General features: G+C 48.7%; 5 protein-coding genes across 5 annotated transcripts; 2 read left to right on the top strand and 3 right to left on the bottom strand.

Moving 5' to 3' along the window:
* Window positions 1–3041: 3041 nt before the first annotated feature.
* Window positions 3042–8126, bottom strand: swr1 (putative SNF2 family helicase/ATPase (Swr1); the record flags this gene model as incomplete). Its single annotated transcript, XM_026755896.1, has 1 exon — window positions 3042–8126. One exon carries the CDS (start codon window positions 8124–8126, stop codon window positions 3042–3044), a length of 5085 nt encoding a protein of 1694 aa, XP_026616192.1.
* A 502-nt stretch (window positions 8127–8628) lies between these two features.
* CDV56_102123 (uncharacterized protein) lies at window positions 8629–9242 on the top strand (the record flags this gene model as incomplete). The annotated part of the gene is made up of 3 exons (XM_026755742.1): window positions 8629–8751; window positions 8819–9130; window positions 9213–9242. The coding sequence occupies 3 exons, from the start codon at window positions 8629–8631 to the stop codon at window positions 9240–9242; spliced, it is 465 nt and encodes a 154-aa protein (XP_026616191.1).
* A 945-nt stretch (window positions 9243–10187) lies between these two features.
* On the top strand, window positions 10188–14498 carry CDV56_101387 (C2 domain protein; the record flags this gene model as incomplete). Its single annotated transcript, XM_026755006.1, has 5 exons — window positions 10188–12142; window positions 12193–12378; window positions 12430–12898; window positions 12962–13546; window positions 13605–14498. 5 exons carry the CDS (start codon window positions 10188–10190, stop codon window positions 14496–14498), a joined length of 4089 nt encoding a protein of 1362 aa, XP_026616190.1.
* A 344-nt stretch (window positions 14499–14842) lies between these two features.
* Window positions 14843–15662, bottom strand: CDV56_101209 (RidA family protein; the record flags this gene model as incomplete). Its single annotated transcript, XM_026754828.1, has 4 exons — window positions 14843–14989; window positions 15084–15257; window positions 15371–15384; window positions 15479–15662. The coding sequence occupies 4 exons, from the start codon at window positions 15660–15662 to the stop codon at window positions 14843–14845; spliced, it is 519 nt and encodes a 172-aa protein (XP_026616189.1).
* A 329-nt stretch (window positions 15663–15991) lies between these two features.
* Window positions 15992–17757, bottom strand: CDV56_100888 (uncharacterized protein; the record flags this gene model as incomplete). The annotated part of the gene is made up of 2 exons (XM_026754507.1): window positions 15992–17401; window positions 17608–17757. The coding sequence occupies 2 exons, from the start codon at window positions 17755–17757 to the stop codon at window positions 15992–15994; spliced, it is 1560 nt and encodes a 519-aa protein (XP_026616188.1).
* Window positions 17758–22286: the final 4529 nt, after the last annotated feature.

Below are 22286 nucleotides of genomic sequence, written 5' to 3'. Positions count from 1 at the left end.
ACATAGTTCCTCATTGCTTGTGGGTCGCATCCACCGCTCATTGAGTATAGAAAACTGCTACCGTGTGCTACGGAGTATTCCCATCCAGTTTTGGACGTTCTCTGGCCCCTCGGGCCTCGACAAAGTGTCCGAACATTCCGATGCGATTTTCACATCCGTTCGACCTTGGAACCTTGGAAAGTTTTCACATGAGAACCATAAGCTCCGCCGAGCTTCCACAATTGCTCTGTCCCGCAAACGTTCCGCAAATATAAAGTTCATGCTTGAAGACGCTTAAGATGATGAAACATAGCATGTCTCTGATTCAGTCGGGGTTTTTCCTGAAAGAGCGGGATTTGCGCGCGGGGGTTTCCCTCGAGGTCTCCCATGGAGAGTATTCCAGTGCCATGAGGCATGATATGATTCTCCATTGCCCCGAGTGTTCCGACGTTGATTCCCACACCTTATTGCTGCGAAGCCTGCGGTCCTGCGGATCAGTGGGGCCTCGCCTCGCCTCGTGGTCGAGAGAAGTTGGAGACCGGACATTACTACCTGGAATGGTTAACAATGACTCCAAATCGGTAGGACTTCCTCAGTACTGAAGCAATTAAACTTCGCACGCATTCATGGTTCAGCATCGCTTCGGTAGTGCTATGTATGCCAACTCCCGTTTTCCTTCAGATATGAACCTGCAATATCACGCAATCTGAAGGAACTGTATTACAGGATCACCGTAAGGTATTTTTTCATCATGTTTTGTGACCATACAGGACAGAGCCAAACTGTTTCCTTTCCACTCTTCATTGATCAAGATAGAACAATTACTTCAAACCATCTATACACGTGCTATCCTATAATCTACAGGCTCCACATCTTGCGAGGCTTGCCGTTTGAGTCTTCATCTCCTCTTCTTATGTCTATTCAGGAAATGATCATCACCTCGGTCTCACATGCTTTGTGGCCATGTCAGTTAATCGTTTGGAGTTTGCTGTAGGGCTGCTAGGGCGCCATTTGGCTTTTCAACTACAGGGTATGTAATCGCAGATGAGGGTGGCTAATACATTTAGGTGAAGGGCAAGCAATGGATCAGAGAGTTGAGTTGAAACTGTCTTCTGTGAAGTTTGTCTGCCTATAGGTTTGCTTGCACTGGTCTCTCTTGTAATAGATGGCAGCATAACCCAACATCCAGAAGACTTACATTCAAGAAGTTAAGAGCACTGCTTGCCTAAGGCTTGAACCAACTAGTTTTGGTTGTGCCATTCGCAGAGCTTCATCTTCTCTGAACAATAGATACCCTCATGTTTCTTTACTCCTCTAACTCTCTGTAATCATACTTCAGTCTCTTTATTATGGCTCTACTGTGTTGATCACGACCCTACAGAGTACATCTCCCGCAAGGATTCAGCTACTGTGAGAGTAGGAAGATCCTATCTGAATAGAGACATTGTAAGGTTTTATCAATCGCAGAAATTATCTCCTACCTAGCAAGGTTCGTCATTTTGACCAACAGTACTCATTGTATCTGCCACTTAAGCCAATGACCTTCCTGTCTACTCCATAGCGAACTTGTATGCTTAGCCGGAGGAAGCTATCTGACAGACTTCACCACATCAGATGGCACTCAGCGGTGCTATATCATTCACATTCCGCCCAGCTATGACGTGAATAAAGCAATCCCACTTATCTTCTCTAATGGGAGGACGAAAACTGCCGAAAGTCAGGAGCAGCTTGCGCAATTCGGCAATGAAGCGTGGAATCCCGAGGCTATTGCAGTTTATGTCAACAATAACTAATACCGCTAGACTAAAAAGATGTCCGGACGATGTACTCCTTAGTCTAGTGGTATAGAATCTCGACAGTTTATCCCCGGGGTCTGGACGTACGTGTCTCGGACTCTCCCTACTTATTGAAGATGCGGGTATTGGTCAATGAACCCACGCAATCAATGGCAAGGCGACGCAGCTTCTTCTGGAGCCGACGACGTGGCATTCCCCATGGAACTGCTCGACCACTTCGGGGAAAGATACGTACTGCATCGATTCATCGCGCGTCGATGCCGCCGGTAAATCAAACGGCGGGGGCTTCACAAATCTCCTAGCCTGCCGATGCTATGGCCTCCAAACGTATTGCGGCATTTGCCCCGTTTCAGGAGACATATGCGAGGACGCCTGCAATGCCGAAACGGCGTCGATCAAACGTAACCCCGGACGGTATCCAATCCCGATCATCGAGTTCCACGGCGCGGCCGATACAACAATCCCGTACAATGGAGGTGGTAGACGTGGAGAGTGTTTGCCCTCTGTGCCACATTTTGTTTAGGAGTGGGCAGAGAGGGACGGACTCGGGCTGCAGAATCAGACTACAAGCCTTTACAGCGGTAATGTCCTGGAATATCAGTATGGCTCGGGAGAGGCCTTGGGAGCTGTGACTCATTATCGGATTGAGGAACTGGGTCGTGATTGGCATAGTGTAAATGCGAACGATGATCCTGATGGGACTTTTCTGGATGCAACTCCCATTATCATGGACCTTTTTGGTCGCTGGACTTTGTGATAGTCTTGGGATCACATTATATTCGATATACCAGCAGTTCTGCGTCATAGAAACGAACCACCAAATCAATCAAATCACGGATGTATTTCTTTAGAGGGAGTTTACTCGGAGTTCAAAGGTCATGGAGAGTATTCATTCGTCTCATAATAATAAGCATGTCGACGATCCAACTGATCTAGAGGGCTAACTACAACGACTGTTCCCACCATCACATATGTTTTCATGCACACAAGACGCCTTTTAACCCTCTCATCTGTTCTCTAGTCCCCGTCATTCGACGACTTTTGTTTCAAGCATAAGCGTCCAGGTATCCAAATCTGGGACGCGAGGAATCAATGCACATTATACAACAAATACCACATCATACACTGGTGAGCATGTAATGACGAACCACACACACACACACAAAAAAAAGATAGTAATACAAGCAGGACTGACTGATCCTCGCAGTCAGCCCGTATATGTAGTCCAGCGAGTAGAAATCAAGCCAGGCCCGCAGAGCCGGCAAATTAGCGACGTCTCTTGCTAAGGCGGTGCTCCTTGCCCTTCTTGGACTTTTTCTTTGTCTTATCGGGAGGCAGAACAAGCGGTTCATCCTTCATGTTCCATTCCATGAAGCGCAGGATATAGTCGTCGATATGACCGGGTTGAGGCTCGACGTCCACGGTCTCATCCACACCATGGATCTGCGGCGTGGTGAGGAGCTGCGGGCCAGGCGTTTCCCCTTCCTCCCAACCAGTGGCCAACGGAGTGCCCGCCTGACCAGGTGTATGCGAAAGGCTGCGATCCCCAAAGTCATCGTCGTCAGCCTGTTCCATCTCCTTCTGGGCGTTCTTGGCCGCATCGATATCCTCCTTGTCCTCGGCCTGCTCGAAGACCCGAGAGCCACCCGTGGCGACCCGGCTGGATAGGACACGATCCATGGCGGCGCTGGCTTCATCCTGTGCCTCCGCTTCCTCATTCCCGATCACCTCACGGACGTCCAGCTTGGTGAAGTAGTCTGTAGTGAATTCACCCTCCTGGATGACGACATCGTCTAGCATTCTCTTCTGGTTGGCCTTGCGGAGAATGTTCGATTCGATCGTATACTCCGAGACGAACCGGTAGATGTGGACGTCGCGCGTTTGTCCAATACGGTGGCACCGATCTTGGCACTGCTTGTCCATGGCCGGATTCCAGTCAAGGTCGTAGAAGATCACAGTATCAGCGCCCGTCAGGTTGATACCTAAGCCACCAGATCGGCTGGACAGAATGAACACCAAGATGCGATCGTCGTTGTTGAACCGGTCGGTCAGAATCTGGCGCTGCTCCACTTTGGTTGTACCGTCTAGTCGCAAATACCGGTGCCCATGGATGTTGAGGAACTGCTCCAAAATGTCAAGCATTTTGGTCATCTGCGTGAATATCAAGGCTCGGTGACCACCGGCTTTGAGATCCCGTAGCAACTTATCGAGCCTCTGCAGTTTCCCACAGTCATATTGCAACAGCCTCTTGTCTGGAAAGGCGATTGAAAGACGCATCTGTGCCTCGTGGAACGGATCATATGCAGGGAAACGCTCTTTTTCGGTCAGGTAACGGGTTTCAATAGGAGTCAGAGCTGCCTCTGTGATACCAGAGGCAACTGCAGCTGGCGTAACGCAGGCGAAACGTTTGACGTAACCATCCATGGCTTGGGACCGCTCTCCGATGGACAAAATCATCGATGCGAGAACCGATGACCGATTCGACAACCACTCCGCGAGAGACTGCTTTTGGGGACGACCACTCAGAGTTGGTTTCTGCTTGCTATCCGCAGTGAGAAATTCGACGAGACTAGTCCCATAAACTGGTCGACGGCCATGGCGTTTCGATTCAAAGTAGAGACACCGTTCCAATTCCGCCATCCTGCGTTTTCTGGCGTCGTTCTCTAATGTCTCGAGCGTGGACTGCACCGTAGACCCGTCGAACGTCATTTGCCAATTCGTGCGCTTGTACTGCCGTTCGCGGAGCGTGTTGAAGGGTCCGTAAGCCATAAGCCTAGTACTATCGTCTGCCAACCTTCGTGAGATATCTTCTCTCGAGATAGGAACCAGGTTGAGAAAGTCCAAATCTAGCTTCGTGAGGGGATGTTCATATAGCAACCGCCGCCGAACAAGTAGTTCCTTGTTTGCATATTCAGTGGCCACAGAATGAGGCATCACAAATGACGTCGATATCTGCCGAGTCTCAAAGAGATCCGGGTGGTTACAAACCTTCCGCAGCTGCATCAGACAGTTAATAATAGAGAGGTAATTGCCAGATGCGAGCGTTTCCTTGGTTTGGGCCATGGACATAAACCCATCGTATAAGAATCTCTGCCGTTTCGAGAGTCGGCAATAAACGACGTGCTCATACTTTGCTGGCATCTGCTTCTCGACATCGGCTTTGAGGCGGCGCAAGATGTAAGGACGCAAGACGGTATGGAGTTTCGTAACCACTCGTTTTGTCTCATCATCCATTGTTTCTCTGCCATGCTCCAATATTTGCTCTACAGGGCGCCGGAACCATTCAGAGAAGTTTCTGAGATCAGCAAATCCCTCAATGCCATTCCCGTCACCATCAGAAGGCATCAGGAAGAAGAGAAGAGACCACAGTTCCGTAAGATTGTTCTGAAGCGGTGTACCTGTAAGAAGCAGCCGTGCGCGGGTCCTGAACGTAAGCAGTGTCTGCCACTTTTGTGAGCGGAAGTTCTTGATATTATGAGCTTCATCAAGAACCATATAATGCCAGTTTCTTCTTTTCAGGACCTGCTGGTCCTGCAGAACCAGTTGGTAAGAAGTGATCAATACATTCCAGCTCGTATCGTCGGTCCAACCCTTGCGTTTCTGCCTGCGTTCCTCTATGCTGCCATAGTATGTCATGATCTTGAAACCAGGACACCATTTCTTGAATTCCATCTCCCAATTGAGAATCACGCTCGTTGGGACGACAACCAGATGTGGACCCCAAACCTCATGTTCCACGGCTAGGTGTGCAAGCAAAGCAATCGTCTGAATAGTCTTGCCAAGACCCATTTCATCGGCGAGAATACCATTGATGTGGTTGTTATAGAGTCCGGCAAGCCAATCTAATCCATAATGCTGATACTCTCGCAGAGTTCCCCGGAGCAGATGCGGTATCGGCGTCTTCAAGCCTGGAGCGGGAGATTCACTTGGCTGAGGCGGCTTTTCGCCGGACGCTTCGAAAGAAGAAACAGACTCGGGTTCAGAAGGTTTTGTTGCAAGAGTACCAGGAGATGCTTCGCTAGATGCTCCTCCATTCTGGCGAAGTTCGTGCTCATCCAGATTATTGATCGAAGGGGGAGACTGGTGGCGATGACCTTGTTCCATTGCATCATCCGGTGCGTCGATTACAACTGGATCTTGAAGGAGGGCTATGTCTTCGAGGGGTGCTGGGTCTTCGAGAGGAGCAGCAGCAGTCATGTCGGTATCAACCACTTCAGCTTGTCCAGTTTGCTTTTCATCAGGAGTATCAGTTCCAGGAGAAACTTCAGCCGTTGCCTGAGAGATAGACCCCGAGTTTGAAGGACCATTCGGAACCAGAGAAACTTCATCTGCGTCCTCCAGTTCTTCATCGTCATCGTCGGCTGAAACTGATGGGGCGTCATCGTCAAACCCAGAGCCATCTTCATGATTCAGATCAGCTAAAGAATCATCACCTTCTTCATCGTCAAGGTGGTGAGCATCATTCAACGTAAGATCTTTTGATGAGAAGAACCCTAATAGCCCTGGTTCATCATCGCTTTCCTCATCTGAGTGAGTGTCGCCGGCATCTCCATCCTCATCACTATCGCCCATATCATCATCCATGTCAGTAGATTCGTCTTCGCTATCATCAAGGAGCATTGGATCAACTTCGTCCAGTTCAATCTGCTCCAGCGCCGTTTCGCCCTGAGAATCGTTGATGTCATCAATTTTCTGAGGTGCATGTGGGGTACGTGTGCCATCGGAAGACTCGCTATTGCCGGAAGCCACAGATTCACGGTCTGAAACCAAAGTGGTCTCGGGCAAATCGGCATACTTCTGCCGGAGCTCCTCCGCCGTTAAGCCCTCATCATCGTCAACTTCGTCTTCATCCTCAGCTTCCGAATCCGTGGAGGACATGTTGCTTTCATCCTCTTCCTCATCACTGGAAGTTACATCCGTTTCACTCTCTTCGGCATCTGTTGAATCGGGGAAATCGCTCCCAGTCTCTCCAAGAATTTCCAGGCGCCTTTTCTCGAACAGCATGGTAGATTGCTTGATTGCGCGATCTAGAGCCCGCTGGTCCTCCACTTTCCGCTCTTCCTCCCAGCGTGCTAGACGCACCCGATCAACCTCCGCCCGAGCCAAGTCGAACATTTTCTGAAGATCCTTAGCCAGTTGCTTGCGCTTTCCGCGTATCTCTTCCTGTTGTTCTCTGAGGATATCCTCTGGACGCTTATTGCGCTTCCTCCACGCGTCAGCACACCACTGAGCAAGAAGTCTTGCTGTATTGCGATGACGTCGATGCTCCTGATCAAGAAGCTTCTTGAAGTACAAGGCATGAGCGACGAGGTGGTCTTGATGTGAATATTGTTGCGCTGGTTCTTCTTGTTGTTCCGGTAAGTATGCGGAACATACCTCTGGGCTAAGAAGACCGCCAGGCTCTGTTGCTTCCAACACTTGACACCTCTTCCGAGCTTCCTCGAGTGCTGCCTCGGGCGTAAGGACTGCATCGTCTACTATTCTTCCTTCCCGGCTGTCAAGCCATTCCCTGAAAGAATTATATCTCCGGGGAGGAACCACATGGGAAGGATGCTGAACCCCAATAACAGGCTTCTTGACTTTAATTCGCAGCCTCGGCACCCGCTGATCTCCTAACTCAATCTCATCCCCGATATTGGTCCTCAACTCATCAATTCCACCCGTCCATGTTGAAGTGACGTTCGAGGGGGATCGGTTCGATCGTGCATTGTTCGAAATAGGGCCATTAGGGACTGAAAAGCCTGAACTTTGAGATCTCGTCCGTGAGTGAGTCTGCCTGGATGCTGGTGATTGTGAGATACGGCGTCGTCTGGCGCTTGCGCCTCTCGGAGTTGCAGTCCTCGGCGATCCAGTTGTTAAGTTGCCACTGTTGGGTTTCCCATTTATTCCCGGATGCGACACACTCATGGACAGTGGCGACGAGGCGACGGCCTTCCCACCACCGGAAACATTCTTATTTACGACAGATTTCTGCGCTGCACGCGTTTTTCGCTTGTCTGACGGAGGCTGCAACTCAAGGGGAATCGCATTGACTCGGGAAGACCTCCGCTTCCCATCCTGCAGGAATGAGGTCGGCCCATCGACACCCGCTTTCTTCCAGGGAGGCGACGGTGGTCGGGGCGTTGAACGGCGCGAATTGTCTGGTCCTGCAAGCTTTCGCCTCTTGGATGGAGGCCCCTCGGTCGGATCGGTTGCGACTTCATTTTCCTTGGACTCGGATGGGATTAAATCGCGATTCGTGGAATTAGGTGGGTTGTCTAGAGCAGGAATATCGGAGAGTTTGTCTTCTGTATCAAGAGGCACGCGTTCATCGTTGTGGTGTGATAGACCATTCAAGCTACCGTCTTGCATGTCTTGTTACCACGGACGACAGGGGCCCTCTTTGCGGCTGACCCCAGTTTTCCCAACGAGGACGCGGTCAGACGAGATAGATTTAGCATCAATAGATAGGTATGAACTGGTAGAGATGCCACAGGAAGTTTGGCATAGTTATCGGCACAATAGCGTGGCTGGTAGTTGAAAAAGCACTTTGGTCGACAAAATGTATGAAGGAGTGGTTTTTTCATCTTGTGACGAGGAGTACGAGGAGACGTGTATGTAAGCGCGCCGGCGGGCTCTGGCAGCTGGTGCCTGAGGCGGTAAGGCTCTCTCGCTATCGTTTCCGCAAACCTCCAATTAATCCGAACCCCGTCATTGCACTTCCACTCCCTCTGAGTGAGCCTATTCGCCCTTCTTTTGCTCCCAATCTCCTCAATTCCCCTCTTAACACAGCAAAAAGGTAAGAATCCATCTCCGAGACTGCCTCAATGTTGAATTTTAAGGCCCTTTGAACACCGCTAAGAGTCGCACGCAGATGCTGTCCTCGCGGATTTTGACCCGGCGCCTACCCCAGGTTGCTGCTCGTTTTACCGCTCCCCGCGCCTCGTTTTCACAAGTCCGGAGCCTCTCGGCAGCTGAGATTGATGATCCTTTGCAGGTATGCCGTTTATCTGTGCCCCGGGTGCTGCATCTTTCCCATACTGACACCTTCGGTTCGCTCCTAGAACGGCGGTTATCAGAACCCCCCTCGTGTGAAGCGTGCTTTCAGAGACCCCTACGGCGACTGGTGGGATAAGCAGGAGAGAAGGAACTTTGGCGAGCCCGTTCACGAGGAGAATGAAATTCTCGGCGTCTTCAGTCCCGAGCAATATACCCATGTCACAGCCCGCAAAGGCCTGTTCCAGCTTGGAGCTTTCATTGCAACCTTCCTTAGCCTCTGCGGCATCGTGAGCCTGTACTACCCTGACAAGCCCAGCGTCCCCAAGACTTATCCCGACGGCTTGGAGAAGGAGCTTGGAGGTGCGAGTGCTGTCCCGGTACGTTTATGAATCCAGTCCTCGCAACGTTGGCGGTACCCATGGCTGGTGGCTTGAGAATCGTACTGACATTGATATGCAGGCTCGCAAGGCCAACGAGGACTCTTGGTAGTGGTTTGATTCCATATTGTGTAAATAACTACAGTGCAGTTTTTCTTTTACGATATCAATCAAAATGTCTGATTGTTAATTCACCTAAGTGCTGAAGGGCAATCCTGTGCCTCTATCGTTGCGGGATGAATTATTTTTTTCTCATACTGCCAACATTCAATTGCTAGGGTTCCTTGTCCTATGTGTGACACTGTTGCTATGTCGATCATTGGCTTGCAGGTGTCCATAATGTAGCATGTCCTCAACCAAGACGGACTATTTAAACGAAGACTGCAGAAGATTGGCCATCGAGAGAACGGGAAGATATATGAAAATCAGGTTTCTATGGGCGTCAAGCTACTCTAGAGGTCTCGTCAAGTGTTCCTCCACTGATAACGTCCTAAACCGGAACAAAGAGAAAACATTGATTAAAGTACATACTTACGGCAGAGTATTGTAATGTACTAATATAGCCGCGTTCATATAATCTGCGTTTCAGACTGATACTTAATAATTCACATAGAGGGTTCGTTAGGCAGTCAATACTAAAACGGTAGGAAATCAGATATACTTAGCTCGCGACTAAGACCGACGCTGTGCTGTGGTGTGACACTGTTCGAGGCCCTTGGGCAGAACTGCTCCTGTCACTACGTCAGTTTATTGGGGAAGCTTTGTGTTTCAGGTGCAACAAAAACATCCTCCCGCACCCCTTTCTTAAACAAGCCCACTTCTCTGTTGCTTCTTGAAGGGCCAATCCTCACTCCCATTGCGCATTCCTGCATTCTTGATTCTGCGAATCAACCCTTCATTTCGCGGTTTATGAAAGCTGATTCGACTCAGCACGCGCTGGCTAGTGGTTTGGTCGTGAATCCTCTATCCATGGTCCCACACTCCGCACCTTCCCCTCTCCTTGAGTGCCGTTGAATTTTGAAATAGATAGATACAGACAGAGAGAGAGAATCTCCTCATGTCGACATCATCCACTCAGTCCCGAGGCATCAACCGACGGATTAACAGTCTTCAGAATGAAGTTCGTCATTCCCGCAATCTGTCTGCCTCGCGCAGGCGCCCGGTGAACTCTTCGGCCGCCTACAGTTATGCTCTACGAGTCGCTTATCTCACCTATCTGTTGAGTCCTCGCTCTCGTCGCATACAGAATGTATCTGCGGCTCCGCAGTCGCGCCCGAAACGGGCGTCAACCTCCTTCCATGATTTGATGAGCGATTTCTCGCTGGTTAGAGATTCGAAGAGCACGCGGTTCCCCAATGGCTTCGTGTCCGAGCTTGAGAAGAGATTGACGGGAGTTCTTATGGGGAAAGAGAGAAGGAAGGAATATCAAGATCACCTGGTTGTGAGGACATTCGCCGCGTTTCTCAACACTTTGAAAGATCAGTCGTTCAAGAAGCGGATGGAGAAGGATCGCCGAGCGGAGGATCTCGTCCTTATTTTCTACTCAAATGCAACAAAAGAGCTGAGTAAGGGGAAAGATTCGGATGACGATAGTTGGAAATTTATGGTGGATAGACATGTCGCCCTTTTCGTTCGACTGTTTGCGCTGATTCTGAAAGACCATGACTGGGACAAGGATCGGCCTGAATTGGCAAACAGGCTATCTGTTCTAGAGAACAAGCTTCTTTCCCAAGATCATGATCTTATGCAAGCGAGCGGTCCGACAACGACGGTTGAGACCACGACTTCCCTCAGCTACGATGTTAGAGACATGCCCCTTGTGCAGCATGTCGCGAAGATATTCGGCATAAGTACGCAGCAGGTCCAATCTGACATCGACAAGAACAGAGGCGTATGGACTGAAAAGGCAGCTCTTCAGGACTTGAAAACTTATCAGGCTCACCTGAATCTCCAGACGCGGAAGACTCTATCCAAGGAAGATTTTGACAACGAAGAAGCTTATGAACACTGGAAAAAGAGTGAGGGCCCAGATTTGTCGCAAATGATGCTGGCTATCGTACAGTCAAATCCAGAGCTCGCAAAAAGTACCCCAGGTGGTGCACTTCCGCAGTTCAATGCGAATGCCGGTGACCAGTGCAACGATCCAAACGCTGGACCACTATCTCGAACAATGTCTGACCGACCGGTGTCCTACGTGATCGACCAACCTATCGACCTGAGTTCCCTGTCGTTGTCTGATGACCCAAATAATAATTCTGAGGAATCTGATACATACACGTTCATACCGTCGGATTCAAGATCAATGTACAAATTCATTCTGGGTTTGACACTGAGTCACGACCTAAAGGATCGCGAAATCGAAGCTACGCAAGCTACTTCGGAAACACCATCAATGAAGCTACTCTCCAAACAGTCCACAGAACTACTGAATGAAGTATGCCTTCGCTGGCGAATACCTAGCTTTTCCAGGGTCGTATTGTTCCTGGACATCATAAGAACAAAGTTCGTGGACAACGAGATTGATCTTGACACCCTTGATTCTGCCTTTACATTTGTTAAAGAGACACCTCCATCAGAGGGCAAGAAACGACATAGTTTTATGGCCTCTGTTGTATTTGACAGGAGCAAATGGACAATCCAGGATCTTCTGTTGATGCAACAGCTACTATCCTCTCTCCACGAAGCTTTACTCCGGGAACTGTACGATGTAATGATGGATTGTTTTGAAGCTAAGCCTCGTCCAATTGGCCCGGTGATGTACGTCTTGGAGAACCACATACAGCTCGACCCGAACTACACCGAAGACTTGGAAGATATCGATCGTTTCCGCTCCTATGTGCAGGACGGTCTCGCGCAAAAAGCAACTGAGAAGTACCAAGAACTTTTAGGGCAGATTGTCCCGGTGGAGGCGGAGACCTGGGAGCCAAACCACGTCATCCAGCTCGGCGATGCCATCATGAAACTCGCACAGAAGATAAGGAAGCGATATCGAAACAATCCGGAAATTATGGGGTAAGAGGCTAATCCTCAGTAGCGCACTCTTCAAGACTGACAGAATTTAGTGTGAATCCCTATAACATTCTACTTACAAATATCCTCCCTATATTTGCGGAAGACGCCCATGAGATGGTCGTCAGAATTGTGGAACAAGCCAAATCGAGAGGGGAGGATGTTGAGCTGGAAGATGGCTTTGACTTGTATAAACAATTGACAGCGACGCGCCGGCTCTTCGTAGAGGCCTTTCCTGAGTAAGACATCCAAACTTTGCAACGATGTATTTGTTGCTAACACAGGGACAGTGTCGCGTTCCCTTTCCACGTGGAAAGTCTTCTGGAAGACTTTGTATGGCGCTGGATTCGCTTAACTGATCAGAAGATCATGGACTGGGTTGAGCAGGCAGTTAGACAAGATTCCTTCACTGTCCGAGCTGGTGACTGGACAGATATGGTTCCTGAAGACCACCGACACAGCGTGTCGGTAATCGACATATTCCGCTCTCTCAATCAAGTGATTGAGCAGATGATTCAACTGGGGTGGGATGATGACTTGCAGTACGCAAAATTTATGACTGCCCTTTCTAAGTCCATCGGGAAGGGTGTAGCACGATACTGCGAATCGTTGGAACAAATGTTTTCCAGAGAAATGGATCGACTATCTCCTGATCAAGAGGCAGCGATGAACCAGACGACTCAGGAAAAGATAATGCAAATGGCGAAGGAAGCATGGACGAGCAAGGAGAAAATTGAGCCTTTCCAATTCTTTCCTGAGGTAAGCTTGCGGTATCATTTAAGGTGCTTCGCCTGGTCTCGGATATCTGACCAAGAATGATAGTCTCTCGTCAAACTGAATAACATCGAATATGCCCTCTCGCAGCTCGACAGGCTTGAGCGTGAGATCAATGTCGATGGATGTGCGGAAGTGATCGCACAGCATGCGGCCCCGCAGCTACAGAAAATCCGCAGATCAACAACCTACGTTTTCACAATCAAGGTCGTGGAAGCCGAAGATCTCAAAGCCTGCGACATGAATGGCGGCAGTGATCCCTACGTTGTTCTCACAGATGAGTATCAGAGGCGAATTGCGAAGACTCGAATCATCTACAACAACCTGAACCCACGATGGGACGATGCTGTCGACATAACAACACAAGGACCGCTAAATATCATTGCGACAATTTGGGATTGGGATGCAGTTGGTGATCACGATTATGTTGGTCGCACTTCGATCAAACTCGATCCCGTGCATTTCAGTGATTTTCTTCCGAGGGAGTATTGGCTTGATCTAGATACCCAGGGCAGACTGCTGCTTCGTGTCAGCATGGAAGGCGAGCGTGATGACATCCAGTTCTATTTTGGCAAAGCGTTCCGGACATTAAAACGTACGGAAAGGGATATGACTCGCAAGATCACAGAAAAGGTAGGTCATCCTTCCATAGCCGACCGACTGGTCTTCGGGACATTGACGATTCTTCCAGCTTTCTGCGTACATCAGTCATTGCTTGTCTCGACGAACTCTCAAATCCTTGTTGTCTAGAGGTCTCAGCATCTCTAGTGTGTCTAACTTCTTGAGCCGAAATCGCCCGCAATACGCTACAACGGCTCCGTCCGCTATAGAAGTGGAGAATGCACTCAAACCACTTTTTGACTATTTTAACGATAACTTTGCAATCATGAACAAAACCCTTACGTCTGAAGCAATGAAAATGGTCATGGCGCGCCTGTGGAAAGAGGTTCTTGCAACCATCGAAAGCTTGCTGGTTCCTCCATTGTCGGACAAACCTTCTCATCAGAAACCTCTTACGATGCAAGAAGTTGATATTGTGTCGCGTTGGCTTGTGCTTCTCTTGAATTTCTTCCATGCTGTTGATGAGGAAACTGGCGAAGCCCACGGCGTCTCACTTGATATTCTGAAATCACCTAAGTACCACGAGATCCAGACCCTGAACTTTTTCTATTTTGAACCTACGGAGAGCTTGATCCGTACTTCTGAGCGCATGGCATCAGCGACGATATCACGGCAGCAGGCGAATAAGAACCGAGTGTCAGCGCCACCACATATCGGATCTGGGGGAACTGGCAGTATCTTTGGGGTGCCCAATACACGGCGAGTCAAGAGCATCATGCTGTCGCGGAATCTCGGGACAATGAAAAAGATGAAAGAGGAGAGAAGGCGTGAGGCTCAGGCAGAACCGAATGATGATATGATTTTACGGATTCTCCGTATGAGACCAGAAGCAGCTGGATATCTACGTGATCGAAGCCGTCAAAAGGAAAGGCTCGCAGCTGCTGCTGCTGCGGATGCTATCGTGAAGCAAAGTCTTATGGCAGGTATGGGTGGAAGAATGACGGGCACTCTTGGACGAAGATAACTTGGGAGGGTGCCAGCATGATTGTGTCTATTACTGAATATCCTTTTCTCGCGCTTGTCGTCCTCGTCTGCATTTCTGCGTTTCAGCATCATTCAACCACATGATGTTTATGATTCCCAATCTTTGTTTGCTTGGCGAGTTTCAGATGCACTTATGTTTATTTCGCGGGATTGATGGCATTGAATATGAAACCTAGTTACAAACATATAACGAGGAACTAATTGTTAATGAGGTTATAATCCACCGACGACTGGAGCTATTTCATCAGAGTTGAATTTCATTCGTCTCTCATTTCAGAGAAATCCGTCTACTTATGCAGCCTTTTCCTGGTGAGATGATCTGGTTTACTCCAGAGCAATGCACTCAATCTCGACCGGCACCCCCTTAGGCAGTTGAGCAACAGCAACACAGCTACGAGCAGGCTTGTGTGTGAAGAACTTCTCATAAGTAGCGTTCATCTCGGCGAAGTTGGCCATATCAGTGATGAAGACCTGTGAAAAGCCCGAACAATCTCAGAGTCAGCACCAACCCGACACTCCCCAGAATTGTTGAATCACGAGCATAACGCAAGTGGTGGTAACGCACATTGACCTTGACGACCTTGTCGACGCTGGATCCGGCAGCGTCCAGAATGGCCTTGATGTTGTTGCAGCAGACCTGTGTCTTTTCGCCGATGTTGCCCTCGACGAGGTTGCCGGTAGCGTCAGCGGGGATCTGGCCGGAGACGAAGAGCTGGCCGTTGGCACGGATGGCTTGGGACTAAAGACGTTTGGCTCAGAGTCAATTGCTGTGTCTTGGATTCATAGGTATTGGTATGGGGAAGTAGTTTGTAGTTTCGAACGTTCGACTTTGGGGTTGGGTGTAGGGCTTACGTAGGGGCCGGCAGCTAAAGTAGCGATCAAATGATTAGCATACTTGCTCTCATGTTGTTTCCTACACCGGGACAGTAGCCCGGAAGGTCAATGGTGGACCAGACTTACGAGGGCAGGCATCCTTTGCGAAAATGGGAGTCATGCCAGACATGTTGACGGATTGGCGGTGAAATCGGGCCTGGTAGGTGCGTGAAATAGTGTATTGAGCAGAGAATCGAGGAGATGAGGTTACAAGACGAGATAGAGGTGAAAAGTGGTAGAGGGAGAGAAGACGAGAGCTGCTTTTAAGCATGAGGGGCGGAGGGGTTGTGTGAAGTTAGCTCTATCTATTCCGCGGGAAAGTTGTTGATGGTTCGCACCCCCCACTGACATTATTCCCCACCAAATAATGTCATAAGAAAGGCGCACCTTATCGGAGGACCACTTAGTACCGCTCGAATTATACGCCAGGTTAAAATGCTTCAAAGCTAAGGACAAGAAGTCAAATGGTATGTAGACTAGTATACAAGGTCATCACATTCAAATCATGACGTCGTTAGGAAGAGTAGTGATTACCGCATTGGCAAGGTAGACCAGGGCTTTCCAATGAGTACTTCGAGACAATTACTGTTATGTCTCGAGTTATGATGGCTTGCTTGGCACTAGACTGCCCAATTTGTGCAGAAACGATGCAGTCTGCTCCGGTGAGAACCCGAAGAAAACCGGTCCATTGAAGACGATGTTTGCGGACGAGGTCGGGTTGATTTGGCCTGCACGGAAAGAATCATCCGCGCTGTCTTCGTGAGGGGGGCGAGCGGTGTCTGGGGCTTCGCTCTTGCTCGCTTCGTTACGGACGGTTTCATTGTCCAGATCGTGCCCTGGGTCGTTCGTCTTGGGAGCATCATGGCCGAAAGGACACCGACCAGTTCCCATGCCAGAAAAGGAGATTTTGGCAGGGTCCGCAGGCAGGACGGTAGGGTCCGCAGCAGCAGCAAGGTTAGATGGTTCATTCAATGGCTGTTCGGCAGAGACTGAGGGCGGAGCAGGCGGCGAGTGCATGGCAGATGTGAAAGAAGGTTGGCGAACTGGAACCGGTATTCCCCAAGGCCTGCTTGGAGACTCGCCAACACGCACCTCGCGCAGAGGACGGTCAAAATGTCCCTTTCTCTCATCATCATCGTCTGAGCCTGGTGCTTCTTCTTTGGCAGAGCTGGGTTTTTCTCGCTCAGGCGATTTCATTTCAACATCTTCCGCCCATTTCTCAACGCGTTCTGCGGATGAACTAGATGCTGGTGTGCCGTTCTGGCTATGGCCCGGCAGGAACGCTTGATGTTTGACCGACAAGCCTTGGATCATATTGATAAGATTACCATACTTTGCGTCGAGTTGCCGCATCGTTTGAGAATCTCTCTGGTAACGCTGAACGCATATTGCATGGCTGCGCGGGATCTCGTGCTTGTGTCTCTCGACGTAGTCGGCAATTTCCTCCGGACTATGCTTGTCCATGAATCTGATGGGACACCTAGAAACAGGGCATCTGGTTGAACTTGACTTCGCGGATGTCGTTAAACTAGAGCGTCTATCATTCTGTTCGGCTTTAATGGGATCGAGGTCCTCGTGCCCGCACGTATCACCGTTCTGGGTAGCAAAGGCATTCTCAATCCCGTTAGACTCCCCATTTTCAGAGGGCTTATTGTTAGGCTTCGCAAAGGGACAACGCAAACTTCCCTGCGTGCCCTTGGTGGTGAAGTCTTTTTCTAGGTTGCCCGATACGCCAGCTCTCGTCGCAACATAACATGAATTGAGCTCGGAGAGCTGCTTATCATCGTCGGACCGATTTATTGATCTGCAGCACTCCAGTCCTTCCTTTATGGCAGTAAGTGCCTCGCTTCCTACGTTTCCAGATTCTGCAAGTGCCTTGATTACATCCAGGGGATTTAGGGACTGGTTATGAAGAGGATCGTATTCGGGTTGTCGACCGAGTATCTTCTCTGCAACGATCTTGGTGTGTGTATTGGTTCCATTAGGAAGTTGGTCTGCTAACTTGAGGTACTATTGCACATGATGTCAGCATACGTGTGATTTGTAATAGTGCCATCGACAACAGAAGTGATTCAAGGTCTCATCAGATAATACATGACTTATCCGTCACCGCCGCAAAAGCGACTCCTGATCTAGAGCTAATCGATTTTCTCGTCATTTGAGACAACAGGGGAAGGGTATTGGCAACAGGAACGCAAGTGGAAATATGAATTTACCTCATCATGTGCATATTTCAGTCTCTGGTGCAGAACTCTTTCCTTGCAGCCTAGGTGTTGAATGGTAAGCAAGAGAGCTTCGAGAGATCGAGCTAGAGTTTGCAGCTGCAGATCCTGCTGCATTTCATCGACAGCAGAGGCGGGTGACATATTGCTCTGAGTGGGAATATTTACAAAGTATGAGACAGCACATCTGACAGTCTCGTGTAGCACATTCTGCTTGACGCAGAAGCGCGGCTTGGAAAATTATAAAAGAGAGCAGTGAGATGGAGAAGAAAACGTGGTTTTTGTACTGATGCCTGGAGCTGTTTTAGCGTACTTCTAAGCGAGCTGGTCCGTGCGTTGGTGTCACGTGGTATCTGCTCGCTCAGCAAGTATATCGGCGTCTCCAAGATCATGAACTATCTGCTAAGTATGCTATCATGTCTCGAATCTGATAAATGGCGTTTCCCTGTTTGATATCGGATCCATTTATCGCTACTACTGCGTTGATTATACAACTACTTGACGTGTCTGTCCGTTGGGCGAAATTCGTGAGTCTTTGGAACTTGTTCGCTTGATATTGGTATATCTCCCATCCATATGCTTTTCTCTCTGGCAAAACCCTGTCCATGATGTCTCTGTATGGTGCGTTCTCTGTATGCTTATTGGAGTCCGCATTGTACTTCCCCATGCTGCTATCAAAGGATGTTATGTCTCTACCAATGCTGCACAATCTGCGTGTGGCTTATTTGACGTTTCTATGCATTCCATTGTTTAGGCATGGGAAACAAACCCGTGCGAATATATGTCGTTCCACGAGTCCCATGCAAAATCAACCAACATCGCGCTGAGCGAGAAATATTAATTGGAATCCTACATATAGTAGTTGTCAAGCTAGTACACTTCGGGTATATATTCTCAACCGTAGGATCAGATCCAGCTTTGCAAATTCGCGATGCAGACTTTACTGCTTATGTAGCAATACTTGTTGCTACATGTCATTAAAGCGGCAGCCGGGCTAGCTCAATCGGTAGAGCGTGAGACTCTTAATCTCAAGGTTGCGGGTTCGACCCCCGCGTTCGGCTTTCATTTTTGTTTTCTGTTGATATATTTTGAAAATAGATTATCAAGACTTTCTTTTGCCGCCGCACTAAAGCAGCGGCCGGGCTAGCTCAATCGGTAGAGCGTGAGACTCTTAATCTCAAGGTTGCGGGTTCGACCCCCGCGTTCGGCTTTCTCTTTTTTTTTTCTTCATTCTGGCCTGGCAATACAATGGACAACCCTTACGTTATTACAAATCCTACCCCTCCTCGACTACCCGTCGATTGCGATTACTTCGAACCATCAGACGGGTTAACTATCAAGGGGTTTGCGGGCATCCGACGGGTCACAGAGCAAGCAGTCAAGGCGGGCCTGGTGTAAGGAATCTAGCCGCATTCTAGATCTCCCAAAAGGCCAAAAGCCCAATATATTAATTCGGACCTATATAGTAGCGCACAGGGTAGATTCCTTACACCTGGTCTCGTGTCTTCAAGCAACCAGACTGGCGTAGGAAGCAAGGAGGAGACCGCCAGGACCCGATAGCTTAGTGGCTTGAGGACCTCAATTACAGCAGATGCCTCAAATGACCGCTGCTCAATGAACTTGATTACTCAGTAGGATCATTAATCCCCCTGTCCAGCAAGAAGGACATGCGGCTCAACAGCCAACAATAGTCGGATCCCCCTTAAGGATTGATACTCTGTTCACGATCGCTTAATTCCCCCTTGTAGAGCGGCTATGCCATGAAACGGTCACTAAAGCAGCAGCCGGGCTAGCTCAATCGGTAGAGCGTGAGACTCTTAATCTCAAGGCTGCGGGTTCGACCCCCGCGTTCGGCTTGATTTTTTACCTGATTCAGTTACACTCATTTTTTCTGCTGCTCAAATTGGACCAAGTTACGGAGTAGTAGGGGTAGAGGCGTATTTATGCGGTCCCGCGACAGCCCCTGACCTTCGAACTTGTCCAGTCCGGGTGCCCTACTCCATCGCTATCCAACGAAAGCTTATCAAATACTCCGTAGATCGACACTATTCATGAAGTCAGGCAGAAATAACCCACAGGAAGTCAAAGTAACAAAGGTCCGATCTCCCAAGTGTTCCAAACATCGGTTTGTCCGTGATACAACTCTGAGCCCCAACATGCGACAGCCATATTAGATCCCCATGTACGCCACGCATGAGTAGTGTGCAGCAGACTCGAAAATGCATGATGGCTGCAGCCGCTGCAGGGCGGGAACATTGCTGTAACTGTGCCTGTATGAGCCTATGAGGTATGTAGCACGGTAGCACCGCGACAGGCTTCACGGATGTCAAGTATCAGGCAGGTACAGGACCCTTTGCGTAATCTTACTTCCAGGTACCACCACCTTTTGTCCCGATTTGTCCTAATGACAGGGACTGTTATTGTTGTCACAGGGCGAGGCGTATGGATCACTAGGCCCTTGCGCACGCTAAGGTACCTAGGCAGTAAATGACTGAATTGTCAAGAACATGTACGGACTATCTACAGAATTCCTCTTCATTAATTAAATCTGTCGGAGGTTCCTGGTTACATACGAGCTCCTCTGATGCTCAGAGACTAAGAGAAGGCTAATCAAACATCCCTACAATTCCAACCACATCCTGACGGAACCGAGATTATTGAAAGAACAATGATGGCGTCCTGAAGTGGTCTGGCGAGGAGAGTAGATTCCGTAGTGCGGAAACGACAGAAGCTAGTCCATTCGGACAATCCGAGTGTTGCACGATGGACAATGAACCCTTGCTAGACGGGTGTTCCATCGGATATTAACCCATCAGTATTGATACATTTCCCCATGATCATTGAAGTGAAAGTGGACAAGCTGTCCTTGTCAGCATTCGAGCCTGATCTTTGACTATCCGGAGTGATTGTTGCTCAGTCTTATTCGTCGCAATTGCCCGATCTAAGCTGCAAGCCATAAGTTGTATGATACCAAACGGGTGTGATTCCTCGATGAATCTATCTACGCCCTCTCATGGAGTCATGCTTTCCGGATGCCACTCTGACCTTTGGGCCTGTGACACCCTATTTACCGTTAACCGGATCATGTATGTTATCCCACCCACTTGCTGAACTATGGATCAATTCATCATGCAAATTTAAATACAGACAAACTGAAGGCGATGAAGAGGGAGGCAGTATTGATGATGAAGCGCAATCGGTCATACATACTCAGACTTTACAAATGTTCATGGTCAGGAAGACGATACAAGATTACCTGCGCTACATACCTAGGTAGTAATAGAGGTATGTTCGATACCACAGCATGCAATACGTGGCTATGGTTTTGATTTACTTACTACTCGCAGACCAATGGAACAATAACACAAAATTTAATTGCTGGCGGCTGTGGAGAAGCCATGTTGGTATTTATGTTGACTTGGTAACTTGAGCGGCAGCTTGATTGGTACGATTGTCACGATCCGAGCTATTTGCAGAGTGTACTAGCTTGACCCTCCACTAGATAGATAGAAGACATCAATTGAGAGACGAAGAATTTACCTTTCAAAGCAGAAGTGGCGGAGTGATCAGTCCATAAGGATCCACAACGCGCAGACCGCAAGTTGGAGATGGATACTGCGTACACTTCAAGGATGGGGATGGAAGAGTAGAAGTAATGATTGAGTATGAATATCAGTATGCCTGTGACTAGTAGGCCCAGATATGTCGATTGAGATACAAATATCCGGAACCAATGTAGAATGCAGTTCAGATCGCCAACCCTTCGAGTCAAAGCATGAGAAACGGTCTAGAAGGTGAGAAGTGTTCCAGGGTGCAGATGAGGGGCTTTGAATCTAGAGTATCATGATATGGCGAGAAACTCGCATGATGACACTAAGATATGTACAGATAGGAGCACTCTTTGATAGATAGGCATATAATCCATAAAGAGGGGCAGAGGAGTGATCTCTTTCCTGTCTCACAAGATGGCATGGCACTTGAAATCCATGCATCTACAAATAATGGAGAGAATGGGAGAGAGTAAAATCAACCAGAAACCTCTGCTAATACATTCTCTTTATCCCTGTAGATGGGCTGATGGCCAATATAATCGATGGACAAGGAGGGATTCTAGACTCTGCTGCCTACTGCAATCATTTATCGACAGAGGGGTATGGATGTATCATGTATTGATCTTGAAAGACATATGAAAATGAATTCTCCCGTGTGGAGGGGTGATACAGTAAGGTAAGTAAGGTAAGTAAGGTAAGTAAGGTAAGTAAGGTAAGTAAGGTAAGTAAGGTAAGGGGTACTTTTGTACTTTGTCTCGATCGTTGGTTACATCGCCCTCCTTCTGCTTTTCAATGATAAAGCCCTTGAGATTTATGGAAGAGTCATTCATATGCATAGTTTCTGATTTAGATTGACTCCCAATTGAATATTTCATACATCCATTATTATAGTTTATAACAGGATTGAGGCCGAGATTGAATTGGAGGATGTGAAATGCCTACTACCGTGTAATTCCAGTACATCCCACCCACTTCGCGATCGTCGCATATTTTTTTGGGCTTATCACATCAGTACAGACTATTTTTACACTTTTTTTTCTCCCCCCCTCCAATCCCTCCTCTGATCTCCCTCACCCCTCATCCCCTGTCCGTCCTCTTCTCTCTTTTTTGTATATTATACAT

The sequence above is a fragment of the Aspergillus thermomutatus genome (assembly GCF_002237265.1).
Source record: "Aspergillus thermomutatus strain HMR AF 39 chromosome Unknown NODE_47, whole genome shotgun sequence".
Classification (NCBI taxonomy): Eukaryota; Fungi; Ascomycota; class Eurotiomycetes; order Eurotiales; family Aspergillaceae; genus Aspergillus; species Aspergillus thermomutatus.
Note: the sequence above shows the minus strand (reverse complement) of the source record. Positions and strands in the feature narration are given on the sequence as shown.